The sequence below is a fragment of the Tarenaya hassleriana genome, unplaced genomic scaffold, assembly GCF_000463585.1.
Source record: "Tarenaya hassleriana unplaced genomic scaffold, ASM46358v1 Cleome73, whole genome shotgun sequence".
NCBI lineage: Eukaryota > Viridiplantae > Streptophyta > Magnoliopsida > Brassicales > Cleomaceae > Tarenaya > Tarenaya hassleriana.
Window position 1 is genome coordinate 129266 of NW_010969839.1, and position 15796 is coordinate 145061.

The window sequence follows — 15796 nt, forward strand, 5'->3', positions numbered from 1 at the left end:
TGATTTGCAATATCGTGTGAGAGTGCTTTTTCAATTCAAATCATATATATATATATATATATATATATATATATATATATATAAAAAACTTTTGTTGTCGGAAAAGTAAATATATGCGTACGCTTTTTAGCTTTTCAAGATTACGAATAACAGTTTAAAAACCAATTAATTGGAAAATTATACGAACATCTAGTTATATAAATCGAAACGTGTTTTAATTCATGATTTGACAATTGACAGGTAGGTGAGTGTGTGTGTGTTGAGAGCCTCAGCCAAAACATATCCTCTTGTCGATGTGGGATACTGCAAACTTTTAACAATTATTTTTCATATAATACATACAATTTCTATTAATATCTTCTATAGTATATACTTAAAAAAACTTATGAAAAATAAAAATCGATTTTTTTTTATTAGTGATAAAAGCTCCACTTTAAGACAGAAAAAGGATGACAGCCCAAAGACACATATGGGCCGGACCCACTTGATATAATCCAAAGCCCTTATTAATATTCACCAAAATTATTGATATGATATATAATTTTATAAAACATCAAAAGAGCAAATTACATACATGAAGAGTTTGTAATTGTGTCTCTAGTACGGTAATTCTATTGGTTGTTTTACTTATTATCATTATTTTTAATTCATCTAATGCGGTAATTTTATCCATAGTATTGATTTATCATTATTAGCTTTGGGGTTTCTCAATTTAAAATAATTAATGCGTAAATAATAAAAAAGTATACAAGTATAGAAATAATGCATACGTATATAAAATTTATGAAAATGTATCTCTTTTGAAAGTGCTTCGCAAGCCCATTTTCCGACCCTACGCCTCCATCGTGCCTTTGTCTTCCAATCTCTGTTTTTTAAAAACGTGAAATTCCAATTATCGGAAGTGATATGTACACACAAATTATCAAAAAATATGGATGTATATAGGTTATTGAAAAACAAATCAAATATAATTCTAATAATTTCCATTTGTTATTTGAAATTAGTCGAATTCAACATTCGAAATACTAAAAGTGAGTTTAAAAATGAAAAACAAATGTTTTCAACCAAAATAATAATATTAAACAAACAAAAACATAATAATTGACGATTCAATATAAAATATAAATTCGTCGTAGGAACAAAATAATATAGAGAGATTACTTAGTCATTTACGATATTTTCTGAAAATATATTATGAAATCAAGATTAAAAAACATATGTTATTTCTCGTCATCATTCTGAATTTCAATGAGTGGTGATTAAAATCCACATTGAAGCATAAGTAGCTTTCACGTATGTTTGTTTTTAAGTTTGAAATTAAGCATTAGAAAGATATATGTTTTTTTTTCCCATAAAAAAAAGATAAAAGTATATAATTTTTCGTGAGGAATAGTGTTTCCGACCGACTATATCTCATGTGAATCTCTAATAATGGAGGGACAAGAAGACGTCAAATTGTTGGTGACTGAATTCCCATCAATTGCCATTTTAATCGGATACATATATATATATAATATTTAATTAATTAATATTTAATAAATATATTTATTTTTAATCAATTAAAAAAATCAAAACTTAATTGTCTCTACATCAATCCTCAGATATAATCTGATCTTGCGGTGTTTTTCTATAATCGTCTATCAAAATTTTATGCAGGATTATCTATCCAAAAATGTTTCTGTTTCAATTTATATTAATAAAAAAAAATTGTTGATGTATTTAAAAAATGTATATACATATGTTGAATGCATGATAATATGCATATATATTGCCAATTGAATTTTACATCTATCATAAAATGATTGAATACTTTGATATTAAAGTTGAGTTACGATGTGAAATCTTACTGATTTTAGTTCCTTGTATATGATAAGTCTAATCGTTAATCCATATATAAACAAAATACTTGTATATAGGGGTGGGCTGGGCGTTTCGGTTCGGTTTTTCGAAACTGGACCGAATCGAACCGAAAAAACGGTACTTTTTCCAATCCGAAACTGTTCTCAATTCCTGAACCGTATTATTTTTAGATAACCGAATTTTCTCATAACCGAACCGAACTTTAAAAAATCTTGAAAACCCGAATATTTTTAAAGAAAATCTATCTTTTTTTTAATAAAATCTGGAACTGAACCGAACCCATACCGAAACCGAACCGAACCGAACATAATATAAAAAATCGATTGGTACCTATTTTTGCAAAACCGAAAAAACCGAACCGACCTATTCCCGTCTGAATCCGAACCGTTTCCCGAAACGCCCACCCATACACTTGTATGTGTCATACCATCTTATGTTCATTTCATTGTATAATTGCATGGGAAACAAGACAGAATATTCAGCGATGGTCATGACATGAGCATACATACATACGTATATACATACATACATGCATACATACATACATACCCACTAAATAGGGCAAAAGCCCGTTGACTTTTGTCTCATCATTTAAGCCCTTTCCATCATTCCGAATTCGATGTCTACAGTGTCTTCTCTCCACTTAACTCGGCCACGACAAAGACATCTCATTTACTGGCTATAGCATAACCATGTGAAGCCACACACTACTCCATGCTTTTAACGGTAAGTAGAAGAATGTTCATCGTTTCATCAATACATAAATGATGATATAGTGGTTTTGTATATACGTCATTATTAAGTTTTATTGTAAGCTTTTAAATATTGATATTTCTTAATCAATACAAAAAAATAAAGATAAGGAGGAATGCGTTTGAGGTTCCCTCCCACATACTACTAAACGTTATTGCCATGGAAAAAAAAAAGGGGAAGATCCACTCCAAATAAGAGCTTGTGATGTCAACTTGGTTACCCTTTCTTCACCACAAAACTTTGAGCGACGGATTTTTAAATGAAATTTCATGTTTCTTTAATAAAATGCAAAAAATAAAATAAAATAAAATAAAATCCTTCACCATCGGATTCCACCTATCTCATTGTGTATATAAACACTTGATATTCAACCCATGCAACTCAGCATCCACCCCTTTGAATGCTCACTTCTCTTCGAGTTCCTCACACTCACACCTGAAAAAGAAAAACAAAATGAATCCCGAAGAGAGAGATTCAGACAGAGATTCTCTCTCCCAAGTTCTCCCAAACACTTCAAAATCAGTTCAGATTCAGATGGCAAACCCTTCAGCCGGTCAAGAAGATCCTGTTCTTGATCTCGAAAAGAACACCACCACCACCACTACCACTACCACTACTGATCACGGTGGTGCGAACGAGAGGTCTAAGTGGCTACTTGACTGTCCCGCGCCACCGAGCCCGTGGCTCGAGCTCAAGACCCAAGTCAGAAACACCTTTGTTCCTCGAGCCAAGCGGTTCAAGTCACTTCGCAACAAGCCGATCCCTGAACGCGTCTTTTGTATCCTCAAAGCGGTTTTCCCAATCTTGGGTTGGTGCAGAAACTACAAAGCCTCCATGTTCAAGAACGATCTCATGGCGGTTCTCACTCTCGCTAGCCTCTGCATTCCTCAGGTATACCCACGAATGAGTGGTTCTGAAATCGATCTCCGATAGTCTTTCCAGAGGTTTTCGGATCAACAAGTGTACTTTTTTCGTTCTTCTTGCAGAGCATTGGTTATGCAACTCTGGCGAAACTTGACCCTCAATATGGATTATGTAAGTATTCATGCACTTTTGTATAAAAAGAATCGCGGTAAAGACTGATGTGGAAAGTAACCGATCGCCTAACTTCCAGATTCGAGTGTGGTTCCGCCTCTGATTTACGCGTTCATGGGGACTTCAAGAGAGATAGCTATTGGACCAGTGGCTGTGGTTTCTCTCCTCATATCTTCCATGCTGCAGAAACTAACCGACCCTGAAACTGATCCCATTGGTTACAGGAAACTGGTTTTAACAGCAACGTTTTTCGCTGGCGTTTTCCAAGCCTCTTTCGGATTGTTCAGGTACAGTTCTCGACCTTGTATTGAAACCCTTTTTTCTTGATCTAGTGATGATAAAAAAAGGTCAAATAGCTTTGGCGTTTAATCTCCCACAGATTAGGGTTTCTGGTGGATTTCCTGTCACACGCGGCGATTGTTGGGTTCATGGCGGGAGCAGCCATTGTTATTGGACTTCAACAGCTAAAGGGTTTGCTCGGAATCAGTAACTTCACCACCAAGACAGTAAAGATCACCCCTCACTCTATCATCATCATCGTAGTTTCAACCATCAGAATCTCACCGCTCGTTTTTTTTTTTGTTTGTTTTTTATTACAGTGGAGCCCCCACACCTTCATCCTCGGATGCTCCTTCCTTATTTTCATCCTACTCGCCCGCTTCATCGTATGTATAACGTTTAAACTTTTCAGACAACCAGAAAGATACGAACTAGATAATAAAGAATGTACTGTTTGGTAAAAAAAAACAGGGCAAGAAGAACAAGAAACTGTTCTGGATACCGGCGATTGCCCCACTGGTCTCTGTGATCGTCGCAACGTTCATGGTTTTCATCACCAAAGCCGACGAGCATGGCGTCAAGACCGTGAGGCACATCAAAGGAGGCTTGAATCCCATCTCCATGCACGATCTTGAGTTCACCAATCCACATATCGGAGAAGTCGCAAAGATCGGATTGATCGTTGCTGTTGTTGCTCTTACTGTAAGTAGTGTTTACAGTAATTGTTGTTGATTTGATTCTTCTTGAGTTAGGGTTCTTCTTTTTATTTTTTGTCTGTGTGGTTGGATGTTTCAGGAGGCAATCGCGGTCGGGAGGTCGTTCGCTGGCATAAAAGGGTACAGACTTGACGGCAACAAGGAAATGGTCGCCATTGGATTTATGAACGTCCTTGGCTCCTTCACTTCTTGCTACACTGCTACTGGTAATTATATATACATATATACATACATATATATATAGAGAGAGAGAGAGAGGGACATATTTGTCTGTGCGTACGTATATATTAGCTCCACTGTCTAACATTACTGAGATATGTGGACCATTATATAATATAAACCAGAATTGGTCCAATCCTACAAGTCAACCATAAGTCAAAGAAGGGTTGCAAGAAGATGAATCAGACATAACAAAACATCAATGGTCCCGAACCGGTCCAACCATTGACCGACTAAACCTGCAAACCAAAACTTATAACCTTATCAACATTCCCACCTATTTGAGAACGGCCACACACACACACACACACATATATATATATATATATAAATTTAATCAAAACTTATGAAATAAAAAAAAGGGTACCTTTGTTTTTTTCCTTGCGAATAAACAACCAAAATAAATACTTACCGTAACATAATAAAATTAAAATCAATGTGTGAAATGTACGTAGGATCTTTCTCCCGGACGGCGGTGAACTTTGCGGCGGGGAGCGAGACGGCGATGTCGAACATAGTAATGGCAGTGACGGTGTTAGTGGTGCTCCAATGTCTGACGAGGCTTCTCTATTACACTCCCATCGCCATTCTTGCTTCCGTCATCCTCTCCGCTCTTCCCGGTCTCATCGATCTCAACGAGGCCTATCGCATTTGGAAACTCGATAAATTCGATTTCCTCTCTTGCATCGGAGCTTTCTTCGGCGTTTTGTTCGCGTCCGTCGAGATTGGCCTCCTCGTCGCGGTATATATACACACTGAAAAAAACGTGTCTTTTTGCTATAATTGATATATATAACATACGGTAGAGGAACAAAACCGATGGGTCTAAGTCAAATGTTTACAACTCTGCCATCTCTTAAAGTCGTTTACATATGTACGTATATACGTATATATTTTACGTTTCAGTCGTCTTATGTATATATTGGTTTGACTTGTTTTGTAGGTGGCGATCTCATTTGCGAAGATCATTCTTGTTTCGATCCGACCAGGGATAGAGACGCTTGGGAGAATGCCCGGGACAAATATCTTTGCCGATACCGATCAGTACCCTATGGCAGTCAAGATTCCTGGAGTGTTTATTGTCCGTGTCAAATCCGCATTGTTGTGCTTTGCCAATGCCAATTTCATAAGAGAAAGGTATATATACATACATACACATATATATATATATACATATACACACGCTGCCAACTTTTTTTTTCCTCGTTACATTACAGAAGAGGAGAAGAAGACAAGAAGGGCAATATGCAAAAGAACATTCTCCTCGTAGCTCTTGACATGTCAAGTAAGTAATAGATATAATATTAATTCATTTGTTATATAATCTATATTTTATTTACGTTCTTGTGCACATAATCAAAGTGGATTCTCATAAGTTCACGTGCATGTTGTTGTCGTCAATAGATTTGATAAATATCGATACTTCGGGGATTGAGGCTTTGGTGGAACTCCATAACAATCTTACCAAATACGGGGTTGAGGTGAGGCCACTATAACTTAGTTTTTTTTAAATATTCGTTTCATAAAAATTCGTTCTTCGAAAAAAAAAATGCTAAGTATGTCGGTTTTGAAAATCAAATTTCAGCTGGCGATCGTAAATCCGAAATGGGAAGTGATTCACAAGCTGAGTCAAGCGAAGTTCGTGAGCAGAATTGGCGGGAAAGTCTACGTGACCATTGGGGAAGCCCTAGATGCATGCATCGGGTTAAAAGTTTAATTAGAAATAAATAAATTATATATATGTATTGTTAGTTTCGGTGTGTAATGTATGTGAACTTGGTATTGCTTACCTTGCGAGCATGATGATGTATTGTAGCTAGGTGTATCGTCATGCGCATGCCATATGGTACGTAACCTTAGGCATGCTAAATAAAAGCCATGCACGCTATTGTAACAAAGTTGGTGTTTGTATTATGTCACGACGTGTGTCAAGTTCGTGTTATAAATTTATTAGTGTGGCCCTCTAATAAACAAAATGCTATTTTAATTATCGGTGTGCATTTTTTTTTTCACTAAAAATAGAACGGATTAATATATTAGATTTGCCATTCGATAATTTCTTTGTTCATAGATACATACCAAAGGCAAAGGGTATATCCCATTGTTTCTATATACACACACACACTGCATGGGATTGCCGTATGTGCTAGTATATATGGATGTATTTATGCGGTGTTCTTCGTTATGATTTCTCTAATAGAACTCTTGATGATTATCAACGAGGCGTTACGTTTTTATATGTGAATTTTTAATTCAATTTAATCTAAATAAAATCAATACCTATTTGATATTCTGTATCATCAATAAATAAACTATGGTATCTAATATTAATGTCACCAAAACAAAGTTCACAAAACTGGCTAGTTACGACTTACGAATCTTCATACCGACCAAATAAGTGTCGGCTATAGAAATTTGTCGACTTGTGTATTATTAGTAATTAAACGAGTTTAAATATCCAATCGTAGTTTTCCCTTTATAGAATTTTCGATTCATATCAGAAATAGATAAACTTAACCAAATAAAAAATATACTAATATCTAAACTCTATACGAAATTCAATTAACGTTGAATATCGTTATATTTTCCATCCATTAAAAGGTAACGGAAAATACAATATTAGATATCGTTACTTTACAGTAATAGAACTAAAATTTGTAAAAGAAAAAAAAATAAAACCATTTAAAATGAATTTATATATGGGTGAAATCATGGAGAATCTATGACGAAAAAAATATAGAATTATATTTCTAAACACAAATAAACTATGTATTATCCATTAAAACATTCTAGAAACCCTAATACGAGATGACGGAAAAACGTCTAGGTTCAATGTGTAATAAGATTGGCTCAGTGGGGAATCACTTTGAAAAGTCTTAATTGATGTCTCACAAAGTGCGTCGAATTATTTGATAATTTTAATGATGTTTCCCCCATTTTTCACAGTTTAATACAGTTTTTAGTTCGTCCTTTTTAATGGGAACTACTGTTTGGTTCACAATCTTCTCGAGATTCTTATTCCATATATGCGTCTAGGTTCATTGTACCTAATATCACTATAAATTTCTCTGATTAGGGTTTTATGATATGATATGATGCGCATGACGATAGCACGTAATTATTGTAACAAAGTGAGAGCATTATAACACTTCAACTTGAGTATGTATTGCAGGACCATGAGTATTCATCATACAAGTTTTTTCTGGTGACCCAACAGCTTGTGGGCGAGTTATCAGTAGTTGGGTGCAAAACATTTAGAGGTTGGCGGTTCGATTCTTGGTTGGGGAAGATTTTCACATGGGTTGCCCCGATCCTCTGGAAGATGTAGTTGGACTAAAGACCCGATGAACTTCCAGATTATCAAAAAAAAAAAAAAAAATTCTCGTGATACTGTGTACATATATACAATTGGAGACATGAGTATATCTAATTTTTTTTAGGTAGATCATACCTAATCATGGAATACAGAAGAAATCATGCTCAATTTCTTTCTCCAATTTGGAACCCAAACTCGGGGTGGGAAGTATATCTAGGTTGACACACTAAAATTAATTTTAATTTTTTAAATTACTCTACATATAAAAAGATAATAAAAATAAGTGTTATTATCGTATGTATATTTCTAATGAAACCAAATTACTCTAACCTAATGTCTCTAGAATAATAATCTCTCCTACGCTCTTGTTGGTGCAAAATGATTATTTGCTTTCCACATAATAAAAATAATATTATATTTAAAATCCAAGAATCAAAAGGCCGAAAGGGAGTAGAATTCGAAGCGATATAGAGAAATTGGACAATCTTTTGTACATTTCCACAATGAGAAAAAGTCAAAATACAATATAGTTTTCAATGTTAAAAAGTACACATAAAATACGATCCTTCATTCACGGAAAAATAATAAATTGTGTAAATACCGACGATGAGAAGACAAAACGCCGTTAATATAACGTCAAGTTGATTCGACTTGCTAATATATTCTTTTTTTTATATTATTTTTTTGGTAATTTTTTTTATATTAATTTTTTGCAACAGTTGTTCTGTCAAAAAGAATATATATCTTATTGTTAGAGGGTGGTGTCATTTGTTAGAGGGTGGTGATGACACCACCGAGATTCTCGAATTTATATAAAATATGAATTTAATATTCCTTTTGAAATCATTGTAATTAACTTTACAATTAACAAATTGATTCGACGAATCCAATAAAAAAAAAATCCTTTGAAAAAAACTCATACATGCTCTCGTGGTGTTATATTATCTTATAATGGGCTATAAAGCCCATATGGTAAAGGAATTAAATGGGCTATATGGGCCCCTATGGAATAAAAGCCCATATAGTAAAGAAGAATAAATGAGTTATCTGATAATGGGCTCATATGGTAAAGTCATACGTGCTATATTTGGGCTCATGAATAAAGCCCATGATTGAGTTAAGGGCCGAAACCGGTGGAAGAGGGAACCTGAATTATCATAATTTTTTAATTAAGAAAACGAATTCTAATAAATGATTTAGAAAATAATCACTATTTTTTTTAAATGGACTTGGTAGTAGAAATAACTGACATATAAAAACTAAACAAATGTAACTTTTATAAAACGAAAATAAACCAAAACATAATCAAAATTCGAATTAAATTTTAAATATACTAAATAGCATTGAAGGAAGGGTGGTTTATACATGTACTTTAAACTAATTTAAAAAGGAAATTAAATCAACGAGAGGATCTAAAGAGTTGATTGATCTGCTTTACACGCTTTGGAAGATAGGGTTCACTCCACATTGGAATATTATATGGACCGTCCTCAGATAAAACAAGAGAGGGTGAAGTTTCATTGGATGAAAACATGTATACACCCACTTTTTCACTTTTCATATGTTATGTACATCTCTTTATTGAATATTTTTTTGGGTAAGATATGAATCTTTACAGCTTTTTATTTGGTAGGATCTGAATCGGATAACTGTAACAATTTTTTTTTTTATTCAGTTTTAGATAATTCTCATTATTTATCTAGAAAATTCAATTAACATATAACAAGATATTAAATTGGCCCACGAAATTATATTTAGTCGAACATGGGTCACAATCTAGGCTTTGAATGGTAGTGGTTTTTTTTTTGAGTTTTTGGTTTTTGGTTTTGTAAATAAAAAAAATGAGTTATTTAGTTTTCTTCTTTCTGACTCTTCTTCAACACTGTTAAAATAGGAACATTAAATGAATGAATCAATGTCTTATTACCACATATATGGATGGATAATATTTATCCAGTGACATTGGAATTAACACAGAGTCAAAAGGTCTCATGGGAATTACCAGATAACCTGCCTTTGATATCCTGGTAATGAAGATCCGACCAGATATATGCAGCTGAAGAAATTGGTTATAGCCACAATCAAATTAGATGAATTTTTAATCGGAATCAAGTGAAACAGTCAATCAAAAGCAGAAGAATCAGAAACCTTTCAGGCAAAACGAACAGGTGCAAGATTTTAACATGTCAGTTCCCATATTGTGATTCACATGCTCCATCCTGTCGACGGTTGAACATCTACTCATTTCAAATGATCTGCAGTTCTGGGAATTAGGCAACCCCTCTCCCTCTGAACATTTTTTTGCATTAGAGGCCACATTTGATGCCTGCCCATGATCTTTCTTCTCAACATTTTCTAAAGACACCTGCACAGAACTACTAGATATGCAGCTCTCCTTCAATTCATGACCATCACCACCTGTAATTTCTACTGCAGCATCATCAGAATCACCTTTGAAAGATTGAACACCAGCCACATCTAACGCATTTGATGCATCCTTAGAATCCCCAGGATCTTTTCCAGCAACAAGTTCAATATTTACAGAACCACCATTTAAGGGAGAGCCACCAGAACTGCTCTTATCTTCAAAAGAAGAGGACCCAGCTTTGCTATCACTACCCCTAGAATTCTCCTTAACCAAATCCTCTACAACTAAACATAACCTCTTTGAAAACTTTACCCCCTGATCTTCACGCACGACATTCTTACCAGACTCATCTCCAGATTTCAATAGATAATCACCCAACATCGAAGAAATTCCCCTTTTGCTTGGAAGATTAGTCATATCACACAAAGCAGGGCGGGCTTCCTTGGAACCTACTTCGCAGCTATCTCCGGTCATCTTAAAATCACCCAATCACAAAAAAGGGAGGAAATTTTAGATTCCAATCACAAAGCACGTGAAATCCAATTATCCAAAATAAAATTTCACCCGTCAGAAACTAGCGAGATACGAGAATAAAGGAAAAAACCCTAAAACCTCATAGGCAAGGGGGAATAGTCGCCCAACCGAACCGACGAACGTAAATTCATCACAAACACGATACTTCAAGAATACCCTCTCAAGAAACCATTTGCAACAAGAAAACATACGACGAGAGAAAATATGGAATTCCCTCGGGAGAACATAAACCCTAAACCAAAAAGTCAGATTTCGATACGAATACAACGAAATGGAGATTGACAATTATGATTAACCGACGAGATTACGGACCTAGGGATCAAAGGCATCCGTCGGTGGCCAATTCTGCAGGATCTGAACGGTAGATTGGTGGAGATTAGAATACTTGCAGTGAGAGTGAGGAAATTAGGGTTCTTGATTTCGTCGAGGCGGGAACCGTAAGGAAATTTTCCAAAATTCCGATCCCGTTCCCTCGACCCGCGTTTCGAAAAAATGACAGTTTCGTACTGAGTAGTGGGACTCTCAGGCTCGGGGAGGCGCGCGTGTTGTGCACTTGCCATGAGGGCAATAAATTAATAATTAACTGTAAGAATCTAATGGGCCTACTATTTTCATGGCCCATCTAAATTTTCCATTGGACTTTTAATAAAAAATTTCTGAAACTATTTCGGCATTCGATTCGATTCTGGCAAGTTATTTGTTGGATTATGGTTATTCGGCCCTACAAAAATAGTTATCGATCGTTTACTATATTTTTTTTTAATAAAAATTTCTATTTTTAATATTCTGGTTCGGGCCGATTTCATGATATTAGATTTACATTATATATATATATATATATATATATATATATTTTTATATACTTGTTTGCACAGGCTTCAGAAAAAAGACGGAACTTATTCTTGCACAAAAAAATGTAAAATGATTCCGTCGATACAATTTTAGACAATGTGGTAGAGAATTTCCCAAGCTATCTTGATTCGATTATTCACTTTCTTGTATCTTCTTCAAGTATAATTCTTCAACCATTCGTTCAAATCATGAAAAGTAAAATATACCGAAAAGTTGTAAAGACTTTATACATTGTATCATGATCGGGTTTTATCATTTATCACTTCAACACAAACTTTCCTTTATCTAAATGTTATCTTCGACCTTAGCTCGTAAACAATCGGGTTCTGCTCTATCCCTTCCATGCACATCCCAACACAACCTATATATATATGTGCGTGTGTGTAGATCGGTCGAGAAAAATCATATATAGGTAAAAGGGGTTAGATTTGTGAAATCGGTCTCGAGATTACCGTGGTTGAGTTTTTGTTAAGACGAGCATCAACATGCCCCAAAAATATCGAGTCTAGATACCGTACATTTCGATGTTGTCTCCGAAATTGTAAAGTGTCCACATGTGATTTGTCTAGTTTTAGTGAACTATACATTTTTTACCAGATTGTAAAGTGTCCACATTTCGATGTTGTCTCCGAAGATGAACCCCTCTCTATTAGAGCCAATAACAGAAATTTAAAGGCCAATTATCGACTTCGACGAAATAGCCAAATTGCCCCGAGCTCGTTAATTAGGCCCCTTTCCAATACGATGATATCTAACGCAAAGTTTCTTCCTGAAACCGAGGTTTACTCTGTTTTAGCCATCTTTTTCTTTCTCCGAGTCGCAAGCACGTATGCACACATTTAGAACCGTCTCAAAAAAAATTGAGGCCGTATACAAATTATTAATTTAATTATTAAAATTTAGAGTTTTTTAATATAATTTTTATTATTGAATATTATTGTATTTATATTTCATTTAAATTTAGATAAAAATAATAATTTTAAATTATTTGTTTATTTTATTATCAATAAAATTAAAAATAAAATAATGAAAGTAAATAATTTAGAAGCATTTTAAATAAATATTTTATTATAACTATAAATTAATTTATAAATAATTTATATTTGTGAAGAGTTTTGATAATGTTTTTAAGTGTTATATATAATTTAATTAAAATTTAACATTTTTATAATAAAAAATAAATTAAAAATATGGGGTCCTTCCAATTTTAGGGTCTGCATACACTTCAACGAGACATCATCTTTGTCACCTTTGGACATAGCTTTGTACACTGCAGCTTCTAGTGGGATATATATATACATCCTAGTGAAGATATATATTCGATATCAATTGTGGGCAAAGTATTCTCGTTGAATGTATCACTTCAGATTAACAAATGCTGCATAAAGATCGTGGAGGAAAGCATAATAATATCCTCATAATTCTTAGCAAATACCCTTGTTTTCTCGTTGAGTCGCATACTTTTGTTGAAGGGCAAAACCGCATATTGTATGAAATTATCTTCCTTCGTGTATGACATGAATAATCTTTACCAGCTATAGATATTTGTTATGTCTCTGTATTCTGAGACAAATACAAAAGGTAAGATCATTTTTGTAATGGTTGGTTATCCGATCCTTATGTACTTGGGGATGAGGCGATGACTCAGGAGGACAAGGCTCGACCGAGAGGACGAGATTCGATGAGAGAGAGAGAAAGAATCAAGATGGAAGACTCGAGACTTACTGTCTCCGAAATCCCCTACAAAACAGGGTAAGTGAAAGAGGAAATCGGTCGATAACAGAGATGTCGAGGTGTATGCTACATGAGAAGAATCGGCTGCCTACAAGATCTTTGTGTTTGATGACACCTTATGAAGCCATCTGAAGATATTTTGGTTTCTCATTGATCCTAGGAATCAAACGTGACAACAAGGCAACATAAGGCATCTTGGTCGATTACAGTTTGGTTGCGAAGGCATATAGAGTATATGTACCTGAAACAAAGTGAAGAATGAAAATGGGATGACAGAGAAGTGGTTAACTCAGAAGCTGAACAACAACCTGTTCCTGATCCTCTGCAGTTTACCACAGAAGAAACTGAGATTGTCGATAGATTTGATGATCCTCCATTCCATTGACAGGGACAAGATCACTTGAAGACATCTACCAAAGATGCAATGTTGTTTTTCTACAACCTTCGACCCCAATGAAAGACTGCACAAGTTTTCAGAATCTGAAACTACAAATGAGAAGATGTATAGGGAGAATCATTGGCTGTCTCATGTACCTGACATTCTCTTTGGTGTAAAAATCCATTGTCTTGTTTTTTTTTGATAAAATCCATTGTCTTGTTATTTTAACAGCAAAGAGAATACTAAGGTATTTAATGAAACTCCCCCACATGGCATTCTATCCAAGAAGAATGAAGAATATGAGTTAATAGGATTTTCAGACAGTGATTGACATGAAGAGTACATCAGGAACTGTATATGTTGCCAGCAGCAAAACAAGTTTTATGGCTCAGGAAACTTGTGAAAAACCTCGGTTTGAAATGCAAAGTGTTTGTAGATAATCAAATCTACAATTACAGTCTCCGAAAAATTCCAGTGTTCCATGGGAGAACATAACACTTTAAGATCAAGTATCATCACATCAACTGAGGGAGGTGCAACAATATGAAGAGATTCAATTGGTTTACTGAAACTGAAGAACAAATGACAGATATATTCACACAAGGATTGCATCTCGGAAGATTTGAGTTCCTCAGAAACATGAATCAAAGAGGAGTATGAAGGGAACCAAGACGAGTTCAAGTTACTCAAGATATGTCTGAACAAATAACTGCAACAACAGTCATTTAAGGTTCTACATATGTTGTTATCTGCAAGTATTTGTGTGTGTGTATTGTAGTAATAAAAAGACTGTTACAAGTCTTTCTAAAATATCCAGAACCCTGCAGAATATTTATGTGGCTCTTGAATTCATAGCATTGAAACACATTTAAGAGAACAACATCCCTCACCCCCAAGGCGGCAAGGCGTACTGTATCCAAGGGCATCCATACACTCTGGAGAGAGTGAGACGTCTCGTCAGACAGTCCAAGTGTCTGCAGGACAAGATGATGGCGAAGGAAACCGACACGTTGTCTCGAGTCCTTAACCAAGAAGAAGCTCTTCTGCAACTAACTGAGAAATGCCTCGAGATCTCTGACGACAAAGAACAAGATCAAGAACCGTGTTTCGTCAGATCAAGAACTGGAAAAGACAAGCAGGTTGTTCAAGAACAGCCGGGTGATAACAAGAGAAAGGTTGATTTCGGCAGGGAGGAGGGCGAGGGTTCGACGTCTTGTGATGTTTTATACACCTGCCAGAACCCGGATTGTCCTCGCAGTGAGAAGGGTTTGGGTTTTGTGGACAAGAACTCGAGGACAGACCACCAGCTTCAGTGCCTTTACAGCAATTTCGCCCGGGAACCCGTAAGAAACATGGGAGATCTCGATCAGAGTTTGGACCCTCTTACCCAAGATTATCTCTGGTCCGAGAAGATGAATGATCTGAATGACCAGTAGGAGATTGAAGATGTTCTTGCCATGGATGCAGCCTTCAAGAAAGGGAACGCGGAGTCGAATGTGACCCAGTTTCAAGAAGACCGTTATTCTAATCACACGAACGAAGCTTTTAGAACCTTAAATGACTGTTGTTGCAGTTATTTGTTCAGACATATCTTGAGTAACTTGAACCCGTCTTGGTTCCCTTCATACTCCTCTTTGATTCATGTTTCTGAGGAACTCAAATCTTCCGAGATGCAATCCTTGTGTGAATATATCTGTCATTTGTTCTTCAGTTTCAGTAAACCAATTGAATCTCTTCATATTGTTGGAACC

General features: G+C 35.3%; 2 protein-coding genes across 2 annotated transcripts; one reads left to right on the forward strand and one right to left on the reverse strand.

The window, feature by feature from the left end:
• Window positions 1–2999: 2999 nt before the first annotated feature.
• On the forward strand, window positions 3000–6852 carry LOC104801699 (sulfate transporter 2.1-like). The gene is made up of 11 exons (XM_010525026.2): window positions 3000–3504; window positions 3600–3648; window positions 3728–3935; window positions 4028–4313; window positions 4399–4629; window positions 4723–4849; window positions 5318–5604; window positions 5806–6021; window positions 6078–6147; window positions 6267–6343; window positions 6448–6852. Exons 1-11 carry the CDS (start codon window positions 3067–3069, stop codon window positions 6577–6579), a joined length of 2121 nt encoding a protein of 706 aa, XP_010523328.1. The 5' UTR covers window positions 3000–3066; the 3' UTR covers window positions 6580–6852.
• A 3176-nt stretch (window positions 6853–10028) lies between these two features.
• Window positions 10029–11571, reverse strand: LOC104801720. The gene is made up of 4 exons (XM_010525056.2): window positions 11393–11571; window positions 10327–11020; window positions 10181–10234; window positions 10029–10060 (listed from the first exon to the last, which is right to left on the reverse strand). The coding sequence occupies exons 2-4, from the start codon at window positions 11018–11020 to the stop codon at window positions 10029–10031; spliced, it is 780 nt and encodes a 259-aa protein (XP_010523358.1). The 5' UTR covers window positions 11393–11571.
• Window positions 11572–15796: the final 4225 nt, after the last annotated feature.